At 39.9% G+C, this 24,311-nt stretch overlaps 1 protein-coding gene across 2 annotated transcripts in view; it reads right to left on the bottom strand.

The window, feature by feature from the left end:
* The window catches only part of grk4 (G protein-coupled receptor kinase 4), a 73,496-nt gene that overhangs the window by 27,176 nt on the left and 22,009 nt on the right, over positions 1–24,311 (bottom strand). For both annotated transcript variants that reach the window (XM_059356989.1, XM_059356926.1), the window contains exons 2-8: positions 20,404–20,499; positions 12,822–12,934; positions 11,641–11,718; positions 10,395–10,495; positions 3,596–3,688; positions 2,943–3,006; positions 374–514 (exon numbers count right to left, since the gene is read on the bottom strand). In XM_059356989.1, coding sequence (XP_059212972.1) covers positions 374–514; positions 2,943–3,006; positions 3,596–3,688; positions 10,395–10,495; positions 11,641–11,718; positions 12,822–12,934; positions 20,404–20,499 — 686 coding nt within the window. The remainder of the gene's footprint in view (positions 1–373; positions 515–2,942; positions 3,007–3,595; positions 3,689–10,394; positions 10,496–11,640; positions 11,719–12,821; positions 12,935–20,403; positions 20,500–24,311) is intronic.

The following is a 24,311-nucleotide window of genomic DNA, read 5'->3' as shown; positions in this document are numbered from 1 at the left end:
AGTCACCTGCAACTGGTCACAATAATAATTGTGATTTATCATTTCCCCCTTTTGTGCTTTTATCCCATCATGTTTCTTCAGACTGTGACTCACGAGCTCGTCCACCTGGTGTGGACGTCATTAAACAAACAACTGGAGTCACAGCAAATGTCTTTAACAGCTGATCGACAGCCTTTTGCAAACACGCCATTCAATTTCACTTGCAGGATCCTGGAGCCGCAACAAACAATGCTCTCCCATACAACGGACACACAAGCACACACACACACACACACACGCACACAAACACACGCGCACACACTCAGACACACACTCACAGACAAAACAAGTACAATTCTGTTGAAAGATTGAATAAGAAAAAGGTAGTACTTACTACAAAACTACTGTTAACTTTTTCTAAAATGCGTTTTTCGTTTAGTGCCATTGCTTCACCTTTTCTTTTCTTCACTCGTTTCTTTTCCAGCTTTTTACAGGCGTACATCTTACCGGTGGCACGTACTTGGCAGGCACAAACCTGGAAAACAAGCAGAGAGGAAACACGATCACACACACAGGCACTTAAAAAAAAACACTCACACACACACACACACACTTTAAAAGTATAACTAATGGAAGTTAATATGTCACACCAGAGATTTCTCCACCCAATATCACAGGAGTGGAGACATAAACAGCGCTACATTAACTAACTGTTAAAGGTTATTTGTAGCAGCTTAAATCATTAACATCTCGTTTCCAAACCTGCTGTGTAAGGGAACATAATGGTAAATCAGTATCCATTACAGAAACTTTAACCCTTGGAGACCCATATAGATGCATGTTTGTCAGTTTAAGGGGAGGAGGCAGGGTTTGTTTTTTTTAGGGGGGGATAACAGGTCAACCGTAGATGCCACATAAAAGTGGTGAACACACCATCTGAAACCTGAACCTGAAGATTAATTTGAGATCAGCTAAGCACTGTTTGCCAAGTTTTCTAGTCATTAACTACAAATAAATACTGTGTTTTTGGTAAGAAGTAGGGGGGGGCGATCGACCGGCACCGATTTCCTTAATTTTGCGGGATCGGCGATCTTTTACGTCAAACCGATCTTATCTAGCGATCTTATCTACCTCTGCAAAGGTCTGAAAGTGTGTCTGCACGTACACGTACTTCTGCATGACTGTGTTTCTGTATGTTGTACTATAACGAAACCAAAAACTCAGGATACTTTATTTATGGTTGCAGTTCTTTTGTTAGTTTGTCCTGTAAATTGTTGCTATTTATTTTAAGTTCAATATTTTATAAACTACCTCAGACATTGTGATTTTCTTTATTTGTTAAAGAAAAATACTGCTGTGTTATTGTTTTTCAATAAAATAAGATTCAAACATTGAAGGTGTATGCTGTGAGTTATGAAGAAAATCGGTATTGGCGAAAATCGGAATCGGCAGGTCAGGCTTTTTAATAAATCGGTGATCGGCCAGAAAATTGCAATCGGTGCACCCCTAGTAAGAAGCCTACTTACATTTTTCAAGTAAATTTAAAAATTTGAAGTGGTACAGTTCTTAGCCCCTTCCCAACAAATTAGCTTGATGGATGCCAAATGAATGCCTTAAGAGATCTAGTTTCATATGATACAAATAACTTCACTCTAGCTTTAGAACAGAACCTGCTACAGCCTTTAGAGACAGTAAAAGGCGTATTTCTATTAGGTACGTTTCCCTCTAGTGAGCCGCTATGGGTGTGACTTGGGAGAGAGGATGGTTAGCCGGCTAGCGGCTCAGAAAGTACCTGCTTTAGGTAGGTATTTTCTGGAAACTCAAACTGGACGCTGACAGAGACTGCTGCGGGAGGACTGGGCCGCTTGTTTTGGGACAGCGCCTACTACTCGTTGAGGAGAGTAGAAACGAATCTCCAAAAGTCTCAAATAACACCAGATAAAGTCGCTAGATTTGTCGCTAGTTGGCAACACTGCTTGCCGTGTCGGTCTGTTGTCATATTTGGACTCCGTTGGTTAGCCGCTACAAACAGGGCCGGCTCTAGGCATAGGCGACATAGGCGGTCGCCTAGAGCAAACAATAAAAACTTTCGATGCCCATTGTTGCTCTCCCTTCATGTTCTGTCTTGAAAATAATAAAAATAATAGATGAAGTAAATAAAATAAAGAAACAAATAAACAATGACATTTTGTCACTTGTGGTGCTGAGTCACGTGACGTGTGGTCATTGCCTTGCCCCCCTTTAGAAGGTCAGATTGCTGTCACAGAGGTCAGGTCACGTCAAGTGACAGACACGTTGTGTTTTGATATATCTTGCAAGATGAAACTGCTGTCAAAGCTCTGTGGTGCGCAGTATCGAAAGAGAAGAAAAGAGGAGGAGGAGGAGAAGTCCCAATCTTTTTTTAAATGCCTTTTTGTGTGAAAACGTTTTATTTGTATGCGCTTGCTAGCTAGGTTGAAATAAAGCAACGCTAGCTTAACACAGTTAAGCACATTTTTCGCAGGGTTTGAACTTTCATTGTCTCTCTTGTCTCTAACTTTGTTAGCAGTCTCCCACTGTAGGCAGACAGTTGCATTATATAGCCTGGTTGGCACCATGGGCAAACAAAAACGGGAGTTCCACCCTCCGTGAAAAAGCAAGCGGAGCTGTTCAACACAAATGGATCTCGCCTAGGGCACCAAATGGGCTAGAGCCGGCCCTGGCTACAAAAGTACCTGTATGGGAACAGAGGCCGAAGGGAACTAACTAGTCGGCGTAGCCAAAACACTCAGCCGCTTTCCAAAAAGTACTCAGAAAGTACTCAGTGGAAACACGTCTAATGTTGGTTGAGTGGTCCCGTGGGTCTCAGAGGGTTAAAGGTGCTAAATATGGCATTCAGAACAGCAGTAAACAAATATTTGCAATGTAAAACCACAGTAAATCAAGTTATTACAACTTCACTTCTCCATCACAGTGACACTCACCTCGCCAAATCCACCTTTTCCTAGTACTCTGTAATGTCTGAAGGTATTTTTGGTTACTGGTTGCCTGCAGGGATTAAAAAGAAAAGAGAAGAATGATAAAGAGAGAGTCAGAAAATAACTGATAGGTTATGTCATTCTATCAGACCATGTGATGTCGCAGACAGAGTAATGCTCTAATATATTATTAATCCACCCTGATGACTGCTGTTTCCACCCTGCTACAGTTACCCAGCCATTATACAAAAGCCTCATTAATTATTTATTACCACTCACACCGAAACTCTGATTGGCAGCACCACCTTTGTGTTTTAGTGCAAACGTCTCTCCTGTGACTATTCTCTGTACTGTATACTGCAATGCTTTTTTCTGTTTTTTTTTGTGAGCATTATTATTTCTTGTATTATGCTCACTAATAATCTATTATATTATCTGTGTTTTTGTCCTCCCCACCCTCCCCGAAAAAAGGTTGAATATGTGCTGTTTAAAGTTTAAAAGGAGACAATTTGCAACCAAAGAATGTGAATGAATGATACAACCCTCAACAGAAAATGCCCAATGTGTGTGTAAGATCACAGGTGTCATTTTTATGTAGGAAAAAGCAACGTTTTTACATGTCTGCTTAACCAAGCGTGTAATGTGCAGTGACTACCCACCTCTCCAACCATTTCCACTGCAGGAAGCGAGAGAAATACATGGACTCGTGGTAGGAGGAAAATGGTGCTCCACTCAGATAATCACGAACTATTCTGTATGGAGGGAGGGAGGGAAAAGAGAGTTAGTGATCGTTTAATAACCAGGTAGTGTATATATATCCTTTATTTAACCAGGGAAAAGTCTCATTGAGATTAAAAAAATCTCTTTTCCAAGAGAGACCTGGCCAAGAAAGCAGCATAAAAAGTGACAACATTTAAACACCGTTAACATAAACAATTAAATACAAATACAGCCATAACAACAACACTGAACTTATTTCAATTCTAAAGGATAAAGAAATAATTTCTCTTGGTCAGTGTGACTGCTCCTTATAAGTCTCTACTGAGGCTCCTTCAGTGTTGTTTTGATGGCTGTATTTGTATTTGATAGTTTATCTTAACTGTGTTTAAATGCTGTTAAGATGCCATGGTGTACATGTCATGAGACAAAAAAAAAAAAACATATGCAAATTTGGCAAATTTTGTGCCAAATCTTCCAGACAGGCAAACAGACAACTGGCCTGTGTTCCCTAGAGAACACCTTTTAATCTTTACAATGACTACAAACACACACATCCTCTTTATCTGACTACCCCCTGATTCACATGTTTTTGTATATCCGTGTGTGTGTGTGTGTGTGTGTGTGTGTGTGTGTGTGTTCAGGCTCTGTCGGCTGTGTTGCGGTTCAAAGCCGCTCTCAGTGGAAAGATTGAAAAAACTTTGAGTGCCGGTACACCACCGTGAAAAATGAAAAATGCCTTTGAACAGAGACATTCCACTCGACTGGACCAGGAAACAGGGGATTTTGGGGAAACCGGTTTTCACCAAGCGGAACATTTATTCTTACTTTACCTCACACGTGAATGGAGATGTGAGTCTGTCTGAATCAATGCGATTATGTCATATATTCAGACATAATTACCTAAAAAACGAAATTTGTAAAAGTCCTGCCTTAAGTCAAGGGGCTGAGGTAACTGACACCCACCATGACACAAAGTTCTTTGAGGAGAGAAGGGGTCATGAAAGGTTATAGCCTCACGTCTCCTGACCGTACGTCAACAGTCACTCCACTGAGAGTTGTAAGAACATGACTCTTTGACATGACCTCGCCAGCCTCTCATATTAGTGCACTTTTTCACTGCTTTGTCTACAGATGTTGTTTGACTTAAACACCATGTTCTTTTTGACAATGTTGTGCCAAACAGACACCAACTGAACAGTTTGACACAGGTTTACAGTAACTTGAAGTTCGAAGTTTTTTTTTATTTTGCACAATAATAAGACAAAAAAAGAAAAGGATGAAGAAATAACAACAAAAGGAAGGTGCAAGGTACAGGGTTCGTACACTTTAGCAGTGGTCAAATTCATTTTTCAAGACTTTAAAGGTAAATTTTCAAGCTTTTCCAGTATCTTACACCTGTTGTAAATTGCATGTTTTAGATGAGTACTTACATACTAAAAGTAGGGGATTTCACTGAACCATACCAACAAAATAAAGTATTACACTTTTAGGAGGAACGGTCTTCATTTCAGATAGGCTACTCTTTATTTTTTACATTGAACATGTGATTATCTATAGTCTATAGATGGATATAGCCAGATTGCAAGAGAAATACAGTAAGAATTTCAAGCATTTACAAGCACTTTATCCAAAATCCAAGCACTTTTTAAACCTTGGAAATACAACATTTAAATTCAAGCCTTTTCAAGGATTTCAAGCACCCGTACCAACCCTGAAGGTAGCGGCAAGAAACCCAAAAGGGCTTATACAGGCCTCTACCTATATTAAAATTCACAAGTTTAAAAACAAGTCACTATGAATTGAAGGAAGTAACCTTCGTAAGTGAAAAGTATTTTCCTAAGAACCATGACATCTGGCCACAAAAAAAAAAAAAATACTCTATGGTATTAATGAACAATTACCCCAATTTAATTACAGTTCATCTATGCCTTGATTATATACCTTTTAGAAAAAAGTAGAAATAGAATTAAAATTAGTTTGGGGTTTGTTCAGATGTGAAAAGAATCTCACAACAGTGTGCATAATCATCAGCTACAGGCCCGAAAAAAGCTTTGTGCAGAGCGTTTCAGAGCTGTACTACTCCTGAACCACAGCAGACACCAGCAGCACTTTCTCTCCTGCTCAACAGTGTGCCAAAAATCCCTCCTGCCAGCCTAAAACACATGACGGAAAGCCAACATTACAGCAGATATCCGTCCTCTACCACCCAAATGTTGAAGAGATGCTCATATTTGGCAGGGAGATTTTCCTTGACCATATTTTAAAATTACTTCATCACTAAGGAGGATGAGGAAAGCTGCCTGTGGTTACCAACAGCGCTGGGATGGCTGTTCTTGGCAAAAGGCTCGAGAGTAGAGAGTTTCCACAAAGGGAGCACCCTTTTGCTGTGTAAAAGAAAACAGAGTTATGTCATCAAGGGACCCAGTGACTTGTACATGAGATTCCATCTAGCCAGAGTAGATGTTCAAGTACAACTTATACAGGATTTTATCAGTTTTTCATTTACTGAACTCACAAGGGTTTGTAGTAAAAGCATGTTTATCAAAGCTTAAATTAAATAGCATTAAAAGCATATGTTTTTCCCAAAACCATGTTGTTTCTTAAAGGGGGCCTATTATGCTCATTTTCAGGTTCATTCTTGTATTTTGGGTTTCTACTTGGAGATGTTTACTTGTTTTACTTGTGTGAAACGCTCTGTTTAAGCGCCTGTCTCTTTAAGGCTCCCTCCTGAAAAAGCCTAGTCTGCTCTGATTGGTCAGCATATCAGACATCGCAACTTGCGGTTTCTGCACCATCATTGCAGCCGGAGAATAACTGTTACGACACTTTCTACCTATATACAGTATACCCATGACATCACAACCTTATAAAAGTACTGACGGCTTGTTTAAAGGCACAGTGTCTAAATACGGGCTGTGGCTTTTCTGTGGCATTGACTGTTTTGATACTCTCACAGTATTTATACCACACTGAAGCCTGCTTTATTATTTTAAAAAATTCTCACTTTCACAAAAATCTCACTTTTTACATCATAAGGCATTTAAATCCGTCTTTAATATCAGATCTACACTGTAAAAATGTCCCATTGTTTTTACATAAAAAAACTGGCAGCTGTGGTTACCAGAATATTTCCGTAAAAAATACAATATTTCAATACATTTCCGTAAAAATTACAGTACATGTCAACATCTTTACAGAACAACTTGTAAATTTTACATCCTAAAACTGTATAAAAAAAAAAAAAAAAAAAAAAATATTGTAGATTATACCGTCATTTTTCTGCTAATTTAACAGGATGATGCTGTTTTTATACCATTTATGCAAAATGTACGTGCAGATTTTGCTTATTGTGTATTGAATACCAGTAAATCAACATTCAGTTATTATTCATTGTACACTGAATGGGAATTTAAAAGTTGTTCTGTAAAGTTGTTTACATTTGTACTGTATTTTTTTCAGAATTATTCTGGTAACCATAGCTGCCAGTTTTTTTCTGTAAAAGCAACAGAATTTTTTTTTACAGTGTAGCCTGAATAAGTGAAGTTAACTCAGCTGAGACTTCAATCAATGTTCCCTTATCACGTCAGCTGGCTTCACTCATTCTAACAAGTCAAAACTGGTCCCAGACACTTAAAGAAAGGGCTCCAGAAAGGCAGGAGCCTTGCAGTGCCTGGCTTGGAGTCCAGCCTCAGACAGACACCACTGGGAGTAGAAATAAACACAGCTACAATATGGCTTTTGTTACGAAGGGAGCGAGAGAGGAGAAGAAAAGAAAGCAGAAAAAAAATCAGCACACGGACCTTTGTCAAGCCTGAAGATACACAAAACACCGAGATACACATGTACTGAAGGGCTACGCTTTACTCTTGGTATGACATAACCGTATGTTCCACTGCAGCAGAAGAAAATCCATGAGTGAGCTAATACATTTCTGCTAGTGGGTGTGTGGCTCTGCCAAAAGTCACGTTTCCATGTGCAGCACCATGCTTTCCTACAGGCTTTCCCCTCCGAGAAACAGTCAATAAGCCCCGGGTCAGGATTACATAGCGGAATAAGAAAATTACAGAAAATAAAAATTCCACAACGGAGTACAAATAATAATGATAGTGGAAGGAGTGATGACCGAACTTGAACAGGAATCCCATTCAAAAACATGTGAATTGCTGCTGTAACACAAACATGTGCCTGTGTTGTTCTCTGTTTGTACACTCTCCTTCACACTTTCTTTCCATTTCGTCTCACTTTTCCTAATTTCTCCTTTTTTCTCTCTTCTTTCATGACTCTCTGTGGGTTCTTTCTAACTTAGGCCGCCATGCCGTGCCTTCTGTCCGCCTATCACTCCTCGCTCCCTCTATTCGCAGTCCGGGTAACTGAGAACAGAGTGCAAATGAATGGAGCCGATCCTTCCCACGGCACAAAGTGTGGAACTTCAGTGTTGTAATTCTGTGGCCTCTCTCTTTCTCACACTATTTCTCTGCCCGCCCCAGTGCCCCTTTGACTACTCAGAGGTGTTAAAATAGCGATGCATGCAGGAGGGAAGGAAACCGGGCCAACACACCATAACCTGAAAAGCCAAAGTGAAAGACAGGTGTGTTGTGTTCATTTCAACCTCGAAACACATGTTTCCTGCTTCATTCACACACAAACCACCACCTTTCCCACCTCAAACTCCCTCCTTGTTTTCGTTCTCACTTTTTTACAGTCACACAAACGTCTTGTTATGTTTCTGCACTGCTTTGGCATCCTTTTGCACCACTCAGAAATGTTAAGATAAATTATTAAACTAATAGATTGATGTCACACCCACAAACTATCAGTTTAAATAACTTGGATGCATCCATGCCTGGGGGAAAAAAATGATTTTTAATAATCTTTCACAGTCTGCATGACCAGCTTCTGAACCTGATGGTATATTGATTCTAATAATCCAACAGCTCTCTACATGTGTTTTGCCAGAACAGGAGAGCAGGCTGAGAACATAACTTTCTGTTCCGAGTGTTTTCCCAACCATGATTCCCACTTTCCTGAGTTCATTCGAGCAGATTCCGGTATTCCCCCAGGGAAGCTCAAGTGAATCAGAGGCTGGTCGCAGCATTTCCAACTCAAGTCTGTCTGCCTGTGTGGCTGAAAGTTGGAATATTCAGCTTTAGCCAACACTGAGGAAACATTGGTCTGTTTTCTTGAAGCTTACTGGTTTGATGAGGGGTGGATTGTATTGTACTGTGCATCTAATGTATTTATGTGACATATTTAGCAGCGCTAAAGAGGTTATGTTTGTTTGTCTGTCTGCCTGTCTGTCAGTAGGATTACAGGATTTTCATGAATGTTGGCAGAAGGGTGAATTAACCAAGGAGCTTGTGAATGCGCTCAGTTCCATTACAGTTGCGTATGTTTTCGTCCATTAACCCCAATAAAACAAATTAAATCTAATTAATTAGAGGCTTTGTAATTAATTAATTGAAATTAATCACATTTTAATCGCATATAAATATTTGACCTGAGAACAATGAGAAGTAATTTTTTTCACATGGATTTTTAGTATACCATTGAATAATGACTGAATACATAAGCTTAAGCAACAAAAATATTGTTTATTTTTGTTCAAGTCCAACACACCAGTGCAATTTTTGCCATTAAGTGTAGCAATAGCATATTTAGAAATATAGTACATTTCAGAAATTCAGGTAGCCTATAGGTAGGTAGACCTTCTGTAAACTAGAATACTTATATAATACTCGTTTTTAGTAACTAAATGTCCCATCATCCACGGGGCCAACCAAAGGTCTCATCAGCTTCTTCCTTCATGTTCACTGTGGTTTGTTGTTGTCTGAACTCATGAACGCTAGTTGGTGCTCCAGTATAATCGGTCCTCCTGAAACTCATCCAGTGAGAAACGTTCCGCGGTGCAAAAATAAGTGCGATAAAAATGTCAATTTTTTTAAACATGTTAATTTTTGTGTAATTAATGAATCTTAATTAACGCGTGAGTCCTGGCCCTAAAAAATTTGAAAAAAATGTAATGGGTTTTTTTGCAGAGAAACATCTGGTCACTTGTCATTTCTTGCCCGACTCACTGCCAGATTGATAAATATGACTTACTTATCATGATATGCATTTCACAATACGTCATGCAGCTGATGTTCTGGGCAACAGAAACTACCTGTGACAGGGTTAAATTATCAGGCTAATACAAAGTTAGGTTGAGGTGTGTAGATGTGTGCGAGTCTGTGCAATGAGAAGTACATTTGGGGTAATAATCCCCGGTCTGTTTGCTTCTCCTGGCTCTCAGAGCAGGAAGCAGAAACACCTGCAAGGGTGTGTGTGTGTATGTGTTTGTAAATCTGTGTGTATGTGCGGCGTGTGTGTGTGTGTGTATGTGTGTGTGTGTATGTGTGTGTGTGTGTGCAGGGAACACTGAGGTGGCTGTTGTTTTCATGCCAGCCATCCGGATGCTCTCTCTGCCCACTGCTCTTTTTCATTCGCCTCCACTGTGCGTGTGTTTGCAAGTCCGTGTGTGTGTGTGTTTGTGTGTGTTTGTGTGTGTGTGATATGCACTCCAGGTGCCAGCTGCCTCATCATCACTAGTGACAGGGTGCACAAGTCCACACAGTCTACAAACACACACAAGCTTTCTGAAGGAACAGGACTCTATTGGTGCCGCCGCTCTTTGATGGCCAGACTCAATCATTAAGAAAAAAAAACAAAAACACTTAATCTATATGCGAGATAGAGACTTACTTGGTGCAGTCATTGAAGAGCTCCTTACATGGACTCTGCTCCAGCCTCTCCCGACACCCAGCGACCACATCCTGGGCTATGTCTGGCAGATGGGCTGCCGACTTGAGGGTGATAAAGAGAGAGGCATGGGGTGAAGGAGGCAGACAGACACAAAGAGATGATGGTGTAATGTGGCTGCAGTAGGCTGAGAAAACACATCAAAAAATGCTCAGGCGGCTCATTGCTTTCTGTTTGTGAACCTGCAGTAAGTGCCAAAACTGCAATGCCTCAACTGGCCACTTGGGGCTGGCTCCAAAAGGCAGTCAATCCTCATAGGGAATAGGGGAGTAAATCCTCCCTTTTTTTTGGATTAGCTGGGAGTTAGGAATAGTCAGACACTGCCAAGATGGCAAGAGCCAGAGCCATGGGAGAAACCCACTTTCAGCTTCAGTCTGTGGTTTCAGAAAGCAGCCATCTGAATACCCATGCATTGTCATATCAGTGCACAATCATCAGAGGAAAGATCTATTTTCATTCCTGCTCAAAAATTCACTATATTGGTAATCTGTGGCATTTTTCTCCTCTAAAAGCGGGACTGTATCGGACTAGTACAGTTAATTTAGGGTGGTGCAAATGCTGTAAACTCTTTAAAATAAAGATCTTGGTGTGGTTGTGTGAGAACACAACAAATACAAACCACAAGAGTGTGTGATATGGGTGACACATTTATACAATTATAAACTAAACTTTGCAAATACACCCAACCCATGTACTCCGACTTCGGACAGCCTGTTTCCTGAACTGTAATTCTGGGGCTGTGTCACTATTTATTGTGAGCGTCTTGACCAATAATGCTAATTAAATTACTGACAAAAACAGAGGTGTAAACACCACCTAATACTACTAAAGATAGAGGTGCCAGTAATACACCAATGCTAAGGGGTTATTACACATCTTTGGATACATTTCCCTCGGACAAAAGTAGATACAGTTGCATACTGTTGCAGCTACATATCACATGATACAATATTGACAAATATGCAATTAGTCATTTATAAATGCAGATATAATGATGACTTAATGAAATAAATAAATCATACACAGATAAAAAACAAAAAAACTGTTTCAAAATGACAGTTTTTTATATACTTAATAAAATCATGTAGTTCAGTTAGAACAACTGGAAGGTCTAGTATGCATGTCTTATGTCCATATCAGCCAGCTCTGTAATTAAGTGTGTGCATGTGTGCGTGTGTGCGTGGCATACCCCATTATTAAAGTATGTGTCTAAAACCTTCAGTCCACAGTCCCTCCTCTTCTCGTCAGGAGCTAGCTGGTACATGGCCTGTCGGAGAAGAAGAGACGTGTGAGAAACCACAACAGCGCAGGAAGTCATACTCGTTCAGCCATCTTTAATATCTCTCCAAATAAGGTCAAAGAGAGACGGGCACCAGAAGGCAGTGAGGAGGGTTGAGAGGGGGAGAAAGAGAGCGAGAGAAGGGTAGAGGGGTTAATGAGGGACAAGAGGGAAGAAGAAGAAATTAAAATAGAAATGAGCGTGGGACCACAGACAAATAGAGAGATGGTTCTGGTGACACAAAATGTTGTCTCAGTCAAGGCAGCAAACTGGCAACCAAGTTCATCTTCACGCATCGCCCGTTAAAATCAGTCAGCTACCAGGACCAGGCCTCAGTTTTCGCCCCTTCACACCAACACAGATTGCGTTTTTGGTCAAATATGGCTGTAGGCAGAGAGATGGTGTGGAGTTTGACTGCTTTGAGTCGTGTGTTTTGTTTGAAAACAAGCTTGATGGAGAGGAATGGGAGCGAGCAATGTGACTGTGCATCACAGCCAAAGCATGATGCTCTCACTGGGACCAACAACACATGTTAAGTACCAAAATGTTGGTCCATTTCTTGCTTTTTTGTCAGTCAGTGCGAGTGTGTGTCAGCCCCAGTGCACATACCTACATGCCTGTCTACCTGCCGTGAAAAAGACTAATGTAGGTTCTTATTAAATAAGCATGATTCCCCCCTGTTTTCCTTTCTCGCATACCTCCAGGGGCCGAGACACAAGCTCAGGCCTGTGTTTGACTGCTCACCCAGGGGACCTGCCTCTGACGTGGGCTTGACCTCATGGAGGAGTGCATGGAGGAAGGGGAGGGGTCTGCTCTCTGACAGCCTGTCCAAGTTGCTAATCAACCCCTACGCCCACCCCACCCACCACCCGGTGCTACTGCCAAGAACAGGAAAAGGACCGAGCTCGGACGTTCCTCTCTTATTCTGCAAGGCCCGATTCAGGACGGTCTCATGGGAGAAATCACAGAGAGATGAAAAAGATAGAGAGAGATTCAGAGAGAGAAAGTAAAAGAGCAGCTGTGAAAGTGTAATCGTCAGAAGAACATCTGAGGATAAGCAGTCGCTGTAAAAGGTTCATTCAAAGTCTTACCACAGCATCCATGAACTCGATGCAGCGCTTCAGCTCTGGCCTGGTGTCACAGTACTGACGGAATAACAGCCGACCAATGGGCTGCTTCTCACATAGACTGGTGTAGTCTCTCTCTGAGGAGAGGAGAGGACAGGGAGACAGATGGAGAAACATCATTAGAAAATACTGAATGAACTAATTATCTCTCTTTAATCTTTGCTTTTTTGTAAAATACTTTACAGTTCTAACCAGAGCTGTAATGTTCATGGATTCGTACTGAACTGCTGCCTAACATTTAATACCGATTGTGTGTAGGCTGATGCAGGTAATGCAGAATTAAAGTTAACAAGTGCAAATTCTGGCCATAAACTTTTGTGTTTCATATTTTTGTGTTTCATATTTTTATTGATGTGTATACAAAAAAAAACAGAGGGACATACCTACATCAGGGTACATTGGTGTCGATATTAAACATGTTGTACACATCCTTAGATTTAAATTGTATGATTTTAAGAACAAACAACAGTCACACAAAACGAACCCAAATAGACTATACAGTTGGCCATAAACTTTTAACTGTACGCAGTTATCAACATATCCAGAGGTCAGTACAACAAGGAAAATTAAATGTGAATTAGTTACATTACAGTGAATGCAAGTGACAAGCAGTTGACAAGCAGTTACGATAGAAATGGAGATAGTGCTGTTGTCCAATGCACTGGTCAGCGGGACAATAAATGCTCAGGTGCTTTAAAAGTTAAAATATAGTCAAGATGAAACTCTCCCAATGCAAACGACTTAAATGGCATTATATTATGTATTTTGTACGGTGGCCCTGAGAGCTCACATCGCTGCAACTTAAGAAAACACATGCAACTACACAAAACACAAGGAAATTGAGAAAACATCTTCATCAATTTGACAACACAAGAGCAGCATTTAGAAAACGTACTGCAAAGACCACAACACAACACAATAAGAAAAAGCGCTGAAACAGAAATGTTTCCAGAGGACAGTTAAAAGTGATGCACATGTCTGGAAACGCTTGTGAAATTATCACGTTGTTTCATGGAAATGATATTTTCGTGTTTTAATGTGATATAAAGCGTCAGCCTGCTAGCCCGTATCAATCACATTTCAGTTAAACAAATCAAATAGATGAATGATACACGTTTTAGTTGGTTTCTCTAAACGGCACCAAGTAGCAACATCTACAAGTTAGCTAATATAAGCTAACTCATGGATGGCAGCTGGAGATGTTGAATGCTACCCAGAATAAATGTTGTTATCTTTGAAAAACAGACAAGGGGCTCAACTACCACTAGCCATGACAATTGAAGATATCCTTTTAGATTAAAATATATATCAGATACCTCAAGACTGAGAGAAGGAATTCTGATAAAAGAAAACCACAGTATCAGAAGCTAACTGAGTGGAATGGAGGCTTGCAGACTGAGGACAAAACTGTACATCTTATGTCCTTATTAATGGCAAATGATCAACATTATGAACATGTACATAACATTACAATGTACAGTACAGGCCAAAAGTTTGGACACACCTTCTCATTCAATGCGTTTCCTTTATTTTCATGACTATTTACATTGTAGATTCATCAAAACTATGAATGAACACATGTGGAATTATGTACTTAACAAAAAAGTGTGAAATAACTGAAAACATGTCTTATATTCTAGTAAGCAAAGGGTGGTTACTTTAAGGAATCTAAAATACAAGACATGTTTTCAGTTATTTCACACTTTTTTTGTTAAGTACATAATTCCATATGTGTTCATTCATAGTTTTGATGCCTTCAGTGAGAATCTACAATGTAAATAGTCATGAAAATAAAGAAAACGCATTGAATGAGAAGGTGTGTGTCCAAACTTTTGGCCTGTACTGTATATTTTAATAAAAGTGGACTTTGGAGAACCTTAAAGGTGTACTTCCCTTTCTATAGAGAGCTAATGCACATCCAGTAACTTCGCTAAAATAGGCTAATCCCATTGATAAACATACTTTCAAACTGCGGACTGGGATGAGAAAGAGGAAAAAAAAGAAACCCCCCAAAATAAGCTATCATTTAACAAAAAACATTTGTTTATGCTACATCATGCTAAAAACAAAAACACACAGCAGGTCTGTGTTTTCTGTGCGTGTGTGTTTTCTATGTGTGTGTGTGTGTCTCCTGTGCAGCTGGAGCCTATTAGGACTAATGGCGTCCATTTGAGTCATATTTCCTCTGGCACCAAATGAGGAAGAAGACCCAGGACGTTTTCCATCACTGGTTGTCAGTTAGGACACACATACACATACACACAGGGACACGATAAACATACAAACAAAAATAGGCCACACACATTCATGTACACATGCACACTTGTGAATAGAGGAGGAGGAGGAGGGATGCATGGGATGAAAATGTCTGAGTGGTGACAGCTACAGGACAACCTCCAACAGTAAATCAAATCTCCCCAGCAGCCCTCCCAGCTGCACTGTTTATTACACAGCATTCCCCTCCGCTCTGCAGCTCTGCGTTTCTCATTCAAACTCACCACTTATACGACCACAAAACCTAAAGTTATCGCTTTGGTGAGCAAACAGTAGAGTGTAGAGATATGATATTTTTTATTGCTTCCCGTTCCACTGTGTGACCGCCGTGTCTTAAATCTAAAGAACAAAAGCTCTTTGAGAAAATCTCACTGAGAGATCTTTGACTGGATTGCGTTGCACTTGCCTTCAGACATTGCCTTTTATCTCTGATCAGCAAGTTTTTTTAGGAGGCCCGCTAGTGTTTCCCGATCAGCTGTGAGCCGGAGGATGGAAAGCCCTTGAACTCTCATTACTGAGAAAAAAGTTTAAATTTCTGTATGACAAAAATGTTTGGAGCAGATTGTTTCAACTTTGGATGCTTTACTCTTTTAGCTAGATTAATCTGGCCAGGTCAGAGCACTGCCGTGAATAACTGAAAATGTGAATCTGTCTTTACTTCCATGCAAACAAATGTGTGGAGCCTGTATCTTGACAATCACTGGACAGGCTGTCAACACTCTGTCCACTAAGGAAGCTTCTTGTAAGTACATGTGACTTCTGTTTATGAGCTGGTTTGTTTGCAAATGGGCAGTGTGAACATAAACAAACCAGATTCAACTTTTCCACTCTGGTTCACAAGAAAATGAACTTTTAATGCTCTCGTTAGCTCTCCAGCAACCAAAAACCCCATAGATCACACATTCTTTTTTTCAGTTCATATTTTCTCGTGGGAATTTTGTTTATCCCCTGCTGCATATCATTACACCAAAGCTCTGGTTTACAATGAGGCTCCTGATAAGGTTTCAGTGTCTGGCTCCAGAAGAGGTTTTTGCTGTAAGGATTTCAGGGTGGGTTCATTCTAATTGCTCGTGTTTCCTGCTGAATCACAGCAAAAGTGGCCGCTTTTTGAGGTGACACACTCAAATTTACGTAATAAAAAAAAAACAGAAAAAAAAAATGTTTTGCAATGTTCTTGAAAGGATTTCCCATGTTTTTAACTGAGCCATTGCACAATTTAACATAATGATCCCTAGCTCAGACTTCAGATTTATTGAGAGGCTTATAGTCTCTTATTAGCAATGCATGTCATTGCTGTTAACTCCAGTTTGTCTGTCAGAAGAATTACGTAAAAAAAACTACTGGCCTGATTTAAAATTTGGTTGTAGGGTGTAAGAACAACTTATTTAAATTCGGGCAGATCCAAATTACAAGTTTGATACACACACAAATGACTTCCTATCACTGTCTTTGTTTTGCAGTTTTAACTTGGGTGGGAGCGGGCAGTCAAACACATAAATTACCGGTCCCGGGATTTCCCTGGAGTCAACAAATGAAGTTGAAAAGGATCATAAAGCAGATTATGAACCACTCGCTGTGCAAAATAAAATAACATTGCGGATCTAATTACCAACCAAATACAAAGATAAAATTAGATTCACCATATTTTCTGAATCTATCCAAACATCTTCTCTAATTTGGCTAACACATAATCCACCAAAGAAATATTAAAGTGTTATTCTATCCAGGTATTCACTCACAAGACAACCCTATGTTTCTCATTAATATGAAATGGACAGCAAGGAAAACACTTTCCAGATACTGTGATTAAGGCTGGGCGATATATCAATATAAAAAATAGATAGATATATTTTTAAATGTGATATGGAATGAGACCATATCGCATATATCGATATAGTTCAAAAATGTTTTCTTAATTTATTTATAAATGCTGCCCTTACTAGGGTTTGTCATATTTAGTTCTTTTGTAATGTTTGTTATTCTTTTCTCATATAAATATATTTATTTCAGAAAAAGATTGACCTATTGGCCGTTTTTATTTAAGAATTTTTTTTTATTTAAAAGGTGCACTTTATGGAGTTTTGATTATTTTTTTTTTTTAAAGGTACTCCTGTTGTTACACAGTATTTATGTTCACTTAAATAAATGGTTTCAATAAAACTACTTGTGTCATATTTGACTTTGACTGAACATTTGCTCTCACTTTGCGATAAAAATATCAGGATATATATTGTATATCTATATATAAATATCGGGATATATATCGATATTCAGCCTGAATATATCAGGATATGACTTTTGGTCCATAACGCCCAGCCCTAACTGTGATGTCTTCCTGATGTCTCAGAGAACTTCATCTGAATTTATTATTATTCTGTGAGGTTTTTGTTTAAGAAGACTCTAATTGTCTATCGTGCTGCAGCACAAACCTCAACCTTAACTGTTACTGCTGCACCGACAGGGGGGCTGTTGGGGGCAAAAATTATTTAAAAAATGTAAATAATGAACTCTTTTGAGTGGGGCGGGGCTTGTACACACGTCAGAATGTTTGTAGGTGCAGGATTAAGGAAACAGTTCTGGGCAAGGCTATAGAGCATAACCTTGATTGACGGCTGCGCTCTCCAAGTGGCCTTCTAGTTAACAGAATAATTAAATAATTTGGATTTTTTGTTTAGCTGTCCACAGGTTTTTTTTCAGCATGCCACAAGTATGTGTATAGGAATGGATTGAAGAGAATATCTGTACTCCAGAGATAAATATATTGTATATAATCCATGTTGATGGGACATTTTGAGCCTTGTGGCAAAACATACTGATAATGTAAAGCCTCTTTTATCACGCACCTCCGTTGCTTGCCATCTATATAGAGGGAGTAGTCTCAGCAGTCCTGTATACTGTGTAATTTTCTGTCATAATTTGTTTACATTTTAACGGTACACAGAGAACTGAACTTGGCAACAATCTACAGCCAGGGACACATGAATGATTATTAGTATCCATGTTTTCATAACTTAATGGTAAACAAGTCAATTTTCTAAAAAAACAGAGCATATTCCTGTAAGAGAAACAACCACTACAGAGGTCATCCATGTGAGTTAACTGTACTGGATGTCGATGTCTGTGAATGAGTTAATATCAAGATAGAAACGATGCCAAATCACATGCATGTCTTTGCACAGTGCTTCTTTTTCTATCTTGTTTCTCATATTACGTTTACAGATTGCTCACCTGCAAAACTGTCAGTTACAGAATGAAGATTGTGAACATTAAAAAAAGAAAAAGGCCTGAAGAGAAACCACAGTTTCTTCGGGCCTGGCTCTGGGTTAGTGTGCGAGAGCATGAATGTGTGTCCAAGCTGATTCCAGGCTCTAAATCATTTGAATATGTGAATGTACGCCAGCATTCCACCAATGAAAAATTTCCTCTTTGCGTAAGAGAACCCTCTCCTGTGTCCTGAAGGAAAACAACTGTGAAAGTGAGACGAGAGAGTGAGAACGCACAAGACAGCGAGGTGTCAGGAAAAAATGGGACAGGAAAAGAATGAAGGGAGAGTTGTGAAGCTTGAACTAGCCCGGACAAGTAACTGTCTGAGCCAGTGAAGTAAGCTGCAATTAAAACTTAATTAAAACTCCAATTTAGGCCGAGACTGAGTGAGTTAGAGAGGCGTTGGATGGCCAGCCACGTGTTGCACGAGTTTGTGCATGCTTTTGATGCACAGACCACAAAGATCAAAAAGTAATAGGTGCAGGTGTACTGTGTGCATTGGACAGATACCAAACCAAAGGGAAAGGGGAAGGGGAGATAGAAGGAGAGGAGGTAAAGAGAGGGAGGGTGGCCTAAGGCTGGCAGACAAAGTGGCTGCAGCCCATATAATGTAATCTAGGCTTCCTAGAAGTACTGCACACTTGTCAAGGCTAAGGTCAAATGCCTGACATTATCAAGACACAACAAAGACACTGCTATCAGTCCCTTTACTGTATCCTTCCATCCACAGTGCCTACACTGTGTATGGGCATCCGTGTGTGTGTTTGTGTGTGTATGTGTGCGCACACATGCCGACACGTCTCTGTGTTTAAGTCGGCAAAAGGGATTATTTTGATCCTAGGCTCGGTGTGATAGGGAAATTACGCAATAGCGTCTATGTAATAGTGACGTATGTAACCCTCAACAGCTGCTGGGTGCACATTAGCGCGCACACACACACAAACACACACATACGCACAGGCACTAAAAGCTCATTTTTAGAATCCTCTGCAAAGTTATAATCCGAATGGCAATAAAATATATGCTTCTTCACACTTAAGGTGACATTTATGTGCCGTTTTTTAAGCAGGTGATCTATCACGGCCGACGACAGATACATTCATGTTCATGATAATTAGATCTGCAAGTGATGATTTGTGATATAAAGACAAAAACTACAAGGAACACAATCGACGCTGAGTAAGAGATATCACCGTAGGGAGTATGATCATCTACATCTCTTTCACTCCCTCCTTTCCTCCTGTCCTTAAGAGATCTTTCCTCCAGTTAGTAAAAGCCTCTCTCTCTCTCTTTGTTGCTGTTTTTCACTCGCTCTCTCCATAACTCTCCTGTTCTGCCACTCTTATGTTGCTCTGAAGTGGTGGAAAGAGGGAGGGAAAGAGAGAGATGCAGATAGTGGGAGGGGGAGGCATGGAGACAGAAAAGAGGGAGGGAGAGTATGTGGGGGAGGGTAGCGCTGCAATCTCTGGCAGAGATAGCTGTGACGCACTACTGCACACACACAGGCACCTACACACACACACGCTCCGAGTGCTGTGGCATTCAGTGGACCGGGGTGGGTGGGTGGTGGGGGGGATGAGGAGATAATGTAACCCAGGAGTAGAGCACTTGTCTGGGCTACAAAGAGAGAGAATCCTGCCTCTACTTTCAAGTCAAACCTGGACGTGGAGGACAGGAAGGAAGCAGAAGTGAAGATGTTTTGATTTGGTGTGTGAGGGAAGAGGTAGTGAGACACACACACACGTAATGTAAGGAGAGACTTTGAGATTAAGAAACAGCTTTTCAAACGGATTCCCTGAGTCAGACGCACACAAACACACACACACACACACCGTTTCCTGTCCCCTGCCTGTAACCACGGGTGGAGACGGGTAGAAACAGGAAGGAAGTCCAATCTGAACTTCCTCCAGCAGTCGGACCCACCCCAACGACACAGCATGGCACGTTATCTTTCTGCATCACACCCACACACACACACGCACGCACGAACACACTCCAGGTTTCTTACCAATAGTGCGGCGTAGCTCCTCACACTGGCTGATGTGGGGGAGTTTTAGCATCTCCTTCCATTTCTTACTGCGACCATTCCTCTTCCCTCCTCCACCTGAGACACACAGAGACATTTAAAATCAGCACATGACTCAAGTCGGTGTTTAACGCTGCACTTGGGATCTTTAACCACGGCCAGTGGTTGGCATTTTCAACACAAGAACAAGAGGACGTCCAGCTTAGTTGAAGTGAGGATATAGTAGGGTTGTCACGATACTAAAATGTTCAACTCGATACCGATACTCAGGAAAATATTCCATACTTGATACCATTTTCGATGCCACAAGGATAAAAACAAAGACCCCAATATTTAACAGAAATATTTTTATTAACAAGAAAAATGCAATATGTGAAAATTAACAGAACCACAGGTTAAATATTTATAATAAAAAACAGTTTATTCATATGTATATGTGTATGTATGTTTTTATTTATTTATTTATTTTTAATGGCTATGTATCTGTATCCTTCCTTAATATTATGTGTCTTCGCTTTCTGTTCCCTTGTTTGTAACCTGTGCCTTGCACATGTATGTCGTGAGGATGAATGGATTGAATGTGTGTAGTTCAGGGTGGTTACATCTGGGCTGATATGTCCATAGTAACTGGATCTTAAGCTTGTTTTGGAACCATTGTCTTTTGTAAGAACTGTGATCCTGGCTGTTTGTATAGAAAGAAAAAAACAATAAAGAAAGTCTGGATTAAAAAACAGTTGTGCAAAAAGAAACTGCAACTATGACAACAAGCTTCAGATACTCGATATTTTTGAAAATGAGTATCGTATCCGGATAAAACGTTTTAGTATCAATACTTTTTTGAGTATCGATACTTTTGACAACCCTAGGATATAGTATGTGTGCAGATATATGTGTGCATGTGTGTTGACCTTGCAGCGACCAGAGGCAGGGACAGCTGGTTCATCTCACCAGTCGCCTCTATGCATCATGACAGAGCATGTGGTGAAGAATGTTGACAGCTCCAAAGATCACGGGGCATGCACACATCTCGTCTCTCTCTCTCTCTCTCACACACACACACACACACACACACACACACACAAACAGACACACACACACATACTCAAAGTGGGCTCTTTCCCCCTAGCAAACATTAGCCAAACATAACTTCAACATTATCGGTTATCTCATACACACAGTGGCGTTAGGGAGTCCTCTCGGCAGAGGAGATGACCCCGATGTGAGGGTTGAAGGACCTCTAGGCACAATTGCGGCCTTCAGAGGACCGGGGTCACTCCAGGTATTTACTGAAATGCTCAAAATGCTCATTCCAACACCAGCAGGGGTGTTGGGTGGAATTGAGGTATTTACTCTTTCAGGACTGACGAAGAAGAAGAGCGAGCAGGAGAGTGTTGTGATGAGATGCTGCTTTGATTTGGAAACTAGCAGCGTTACACAAAAGTAGCACACATTTAAAAACAGAGGCTTATACAGTGGAATCAATGTGCATGTTTGTTTGTTTGTGTGTGTGTCAGTGTGAGTGCATTAGCGATCGGAACTAATTATCATCATTTCTCTGGTAGACACACAACAAGCATTATGCTGGTTATGACTTCCCCTTTTTTTGTCATGGTCAGATGAAAATAGCTCAGAAGGAAGAGATCAGTTCAGGTTCTGCTAATGTTAAAAGTGGACCTAATTACAATAAGAAAGAGTAGTATATATATATATATATATATATATACGCATATTATGTACATTAATTTTCAACATCAATGCGATATAACATGAAGGGTGTAACTGTGCTATCCCTTTCTATTGCTTTTGTCTAATTTGCTGCACTATTCTCAAAAGCACCATTGATTTTTTTGATTTATGCGATTAAAAATCAGCTGTGCTTTCAGTAAATTCTTCTGAATTAAATAATATAAAATGGGCAAAACTGAAGTTATATTACAGATGGCCAAATCAAAGAATAATGACTAATCTAATTCAGCTTCAACTGTAAAGCACCATCCACATTCCCACCAATAAAGCTTAATTGAATTTAAACAAGTTAAGTAGACTACAAAGATGACTTGACTGATGAAGGTTGACTTTTGGAATTTAACCAGTTTTAATACTCTGCACTACGGACACATATCCCTTTTTTTAAACTACACAAGGCATCTCTTCATCCTGGGTTTTCATCCTTTAAAAGTCAAATGATCAGTGGTTACTGAGTCAGATTAAGGACAGAAAGCCTTTGCTGCACAGACACACACACACATCTGGTTTCAGAGTCAGCGGATTTAAGCCCCTTAACTATCTTTGTGCACACATTGCTGCTTTCCTCATTACTTCAATCCCCTAATAATGTTTTAAAACACTACGTAAACAAACTAGCCCGAGCTCGAGTGATCCGTGTAGAGACTGTGACAGTTTGAGGATGACAGAGGGGGAAATCCTCTGCCCCGAGGTTCACCAGACACCAGCTGGTCCGGCAGCGACATGTGACAGCTCCGACAAGCAAACATACAGCGGGTCAGCGTGGTCGAACACCTGCAGAACAACCAACACCCCCAAACACACACAAACGTACTGTATGGACAGTGTGGCATGCCCTCACCTCCAAAAAAACAAAAAACATCCTCATCCTTTTTTTACCTCTTAGTTCTTGTTGTTTTTTGTTTTTGTTTTGCTGTGTTTGTTAGCTTTTGTTTTTCTGTTTCATAAGCCAGGCATTGATTTTGTATGTTTTAAAAACAGTTTTTAATAATTTCTTTGAATTGTAATCGGTATTCCACTCTTTGGTAAATTATTGAATTTAATATTTTATTTTTTTCTAACTGCCAGAGATTCTAGATTGTAATTGTTACTCTGTATGCTTTTACTATGTATTTCAATTGTGTCCTGTTTGAGAACCCCAGGAAGAATAGCCATTACTCCCACAACGGAGTGATGGCTAATGGGGATCCTAATAAATAAATAAATAAATAGTCCCATGTTCAGAGTGAACAACAACAGCCACATACTCACGAACAAGCCTGAAATCAGCAATACACGCTGAAATGTATGTGGACCAATGACTAGGGATGAGCGATATGGCCCTAAAAAATGATCATGATATATATATCAATTTTGACAACTTCGTACAAGGCAGATATTTATATCTAGAACACTATTATTTTAAGAATTATGTCCATGATATGTATTATGGTAAGATTTATAAATTAACTTGTCAATGCATCTTATTTTGACAGTCTTCTTGTAAATTCTGTGGTGGATTCTGTGCTCTTATTTTGAAAGCTGCATTGTTTAGCGACAGGAAGTAATAGCAGATTTTTGTGATGTGATTTTGTGAGAAGTAAGAATGTTGCCATTATCATGATATGCATTTTTTTACCCATAAAAAAAACAAACAAAAAAACGGTATAATCGTAAACAGTACTATATGGCACACCCCTACCATAGACTATATAAAATAGATGTGGACATGAAGTGGAAGCATAGACATTTAAAAAAGCAACTTTTTTTTTTTTTTTTTTTTTAAACTGTCACCTCGTACACGTCTTGACATGAGCCTTTGCTACTCATTGATGTTTTGATAATGGAGCTTATAAGATCCCACTGGTCTCAGGTTGTCGATGTTGACAGGCATGTTGTCAGACCAGTTGTGGGGCCGGAGGGCATACACACACACACACACACACACACACACACACACACACAGAACAGACATTTAAACACATGAACATATATGGACTCTCTTTGTTGCAGTAATAGGAAATAAAAATTTAAAAAGAGGAAGCGCAGCAAAGAAAAAATGAAATGAAAAATGTTGGAGTTTAAAGTTTGATTACACACCGTCTGATGATATCCAGTTGCACCTGGCTGGTTATATTGCAGGAGAAATCCTTCCATACACACAC

Source organism: Centropristis striata, chromosome 1 (assembly GCF_030273125.1).
Source record: "Centropristis striata isolate RG_2023a ecotype Rhode Island chromosome 1, C.striata_1.0, whole genome shotgun sequence".
Taxonomy (NCBI): Eukaryota; Metazoa; Chordata; class Actinopteri; order Perciformes; family Serranidae; genus Centropristis; species Centropristis striata.
The sequence above is the reverse complement of the archived record's forward strand: the minus strand, read 5'-3'. Positions and strand labels throughout refer to the sequence as shown.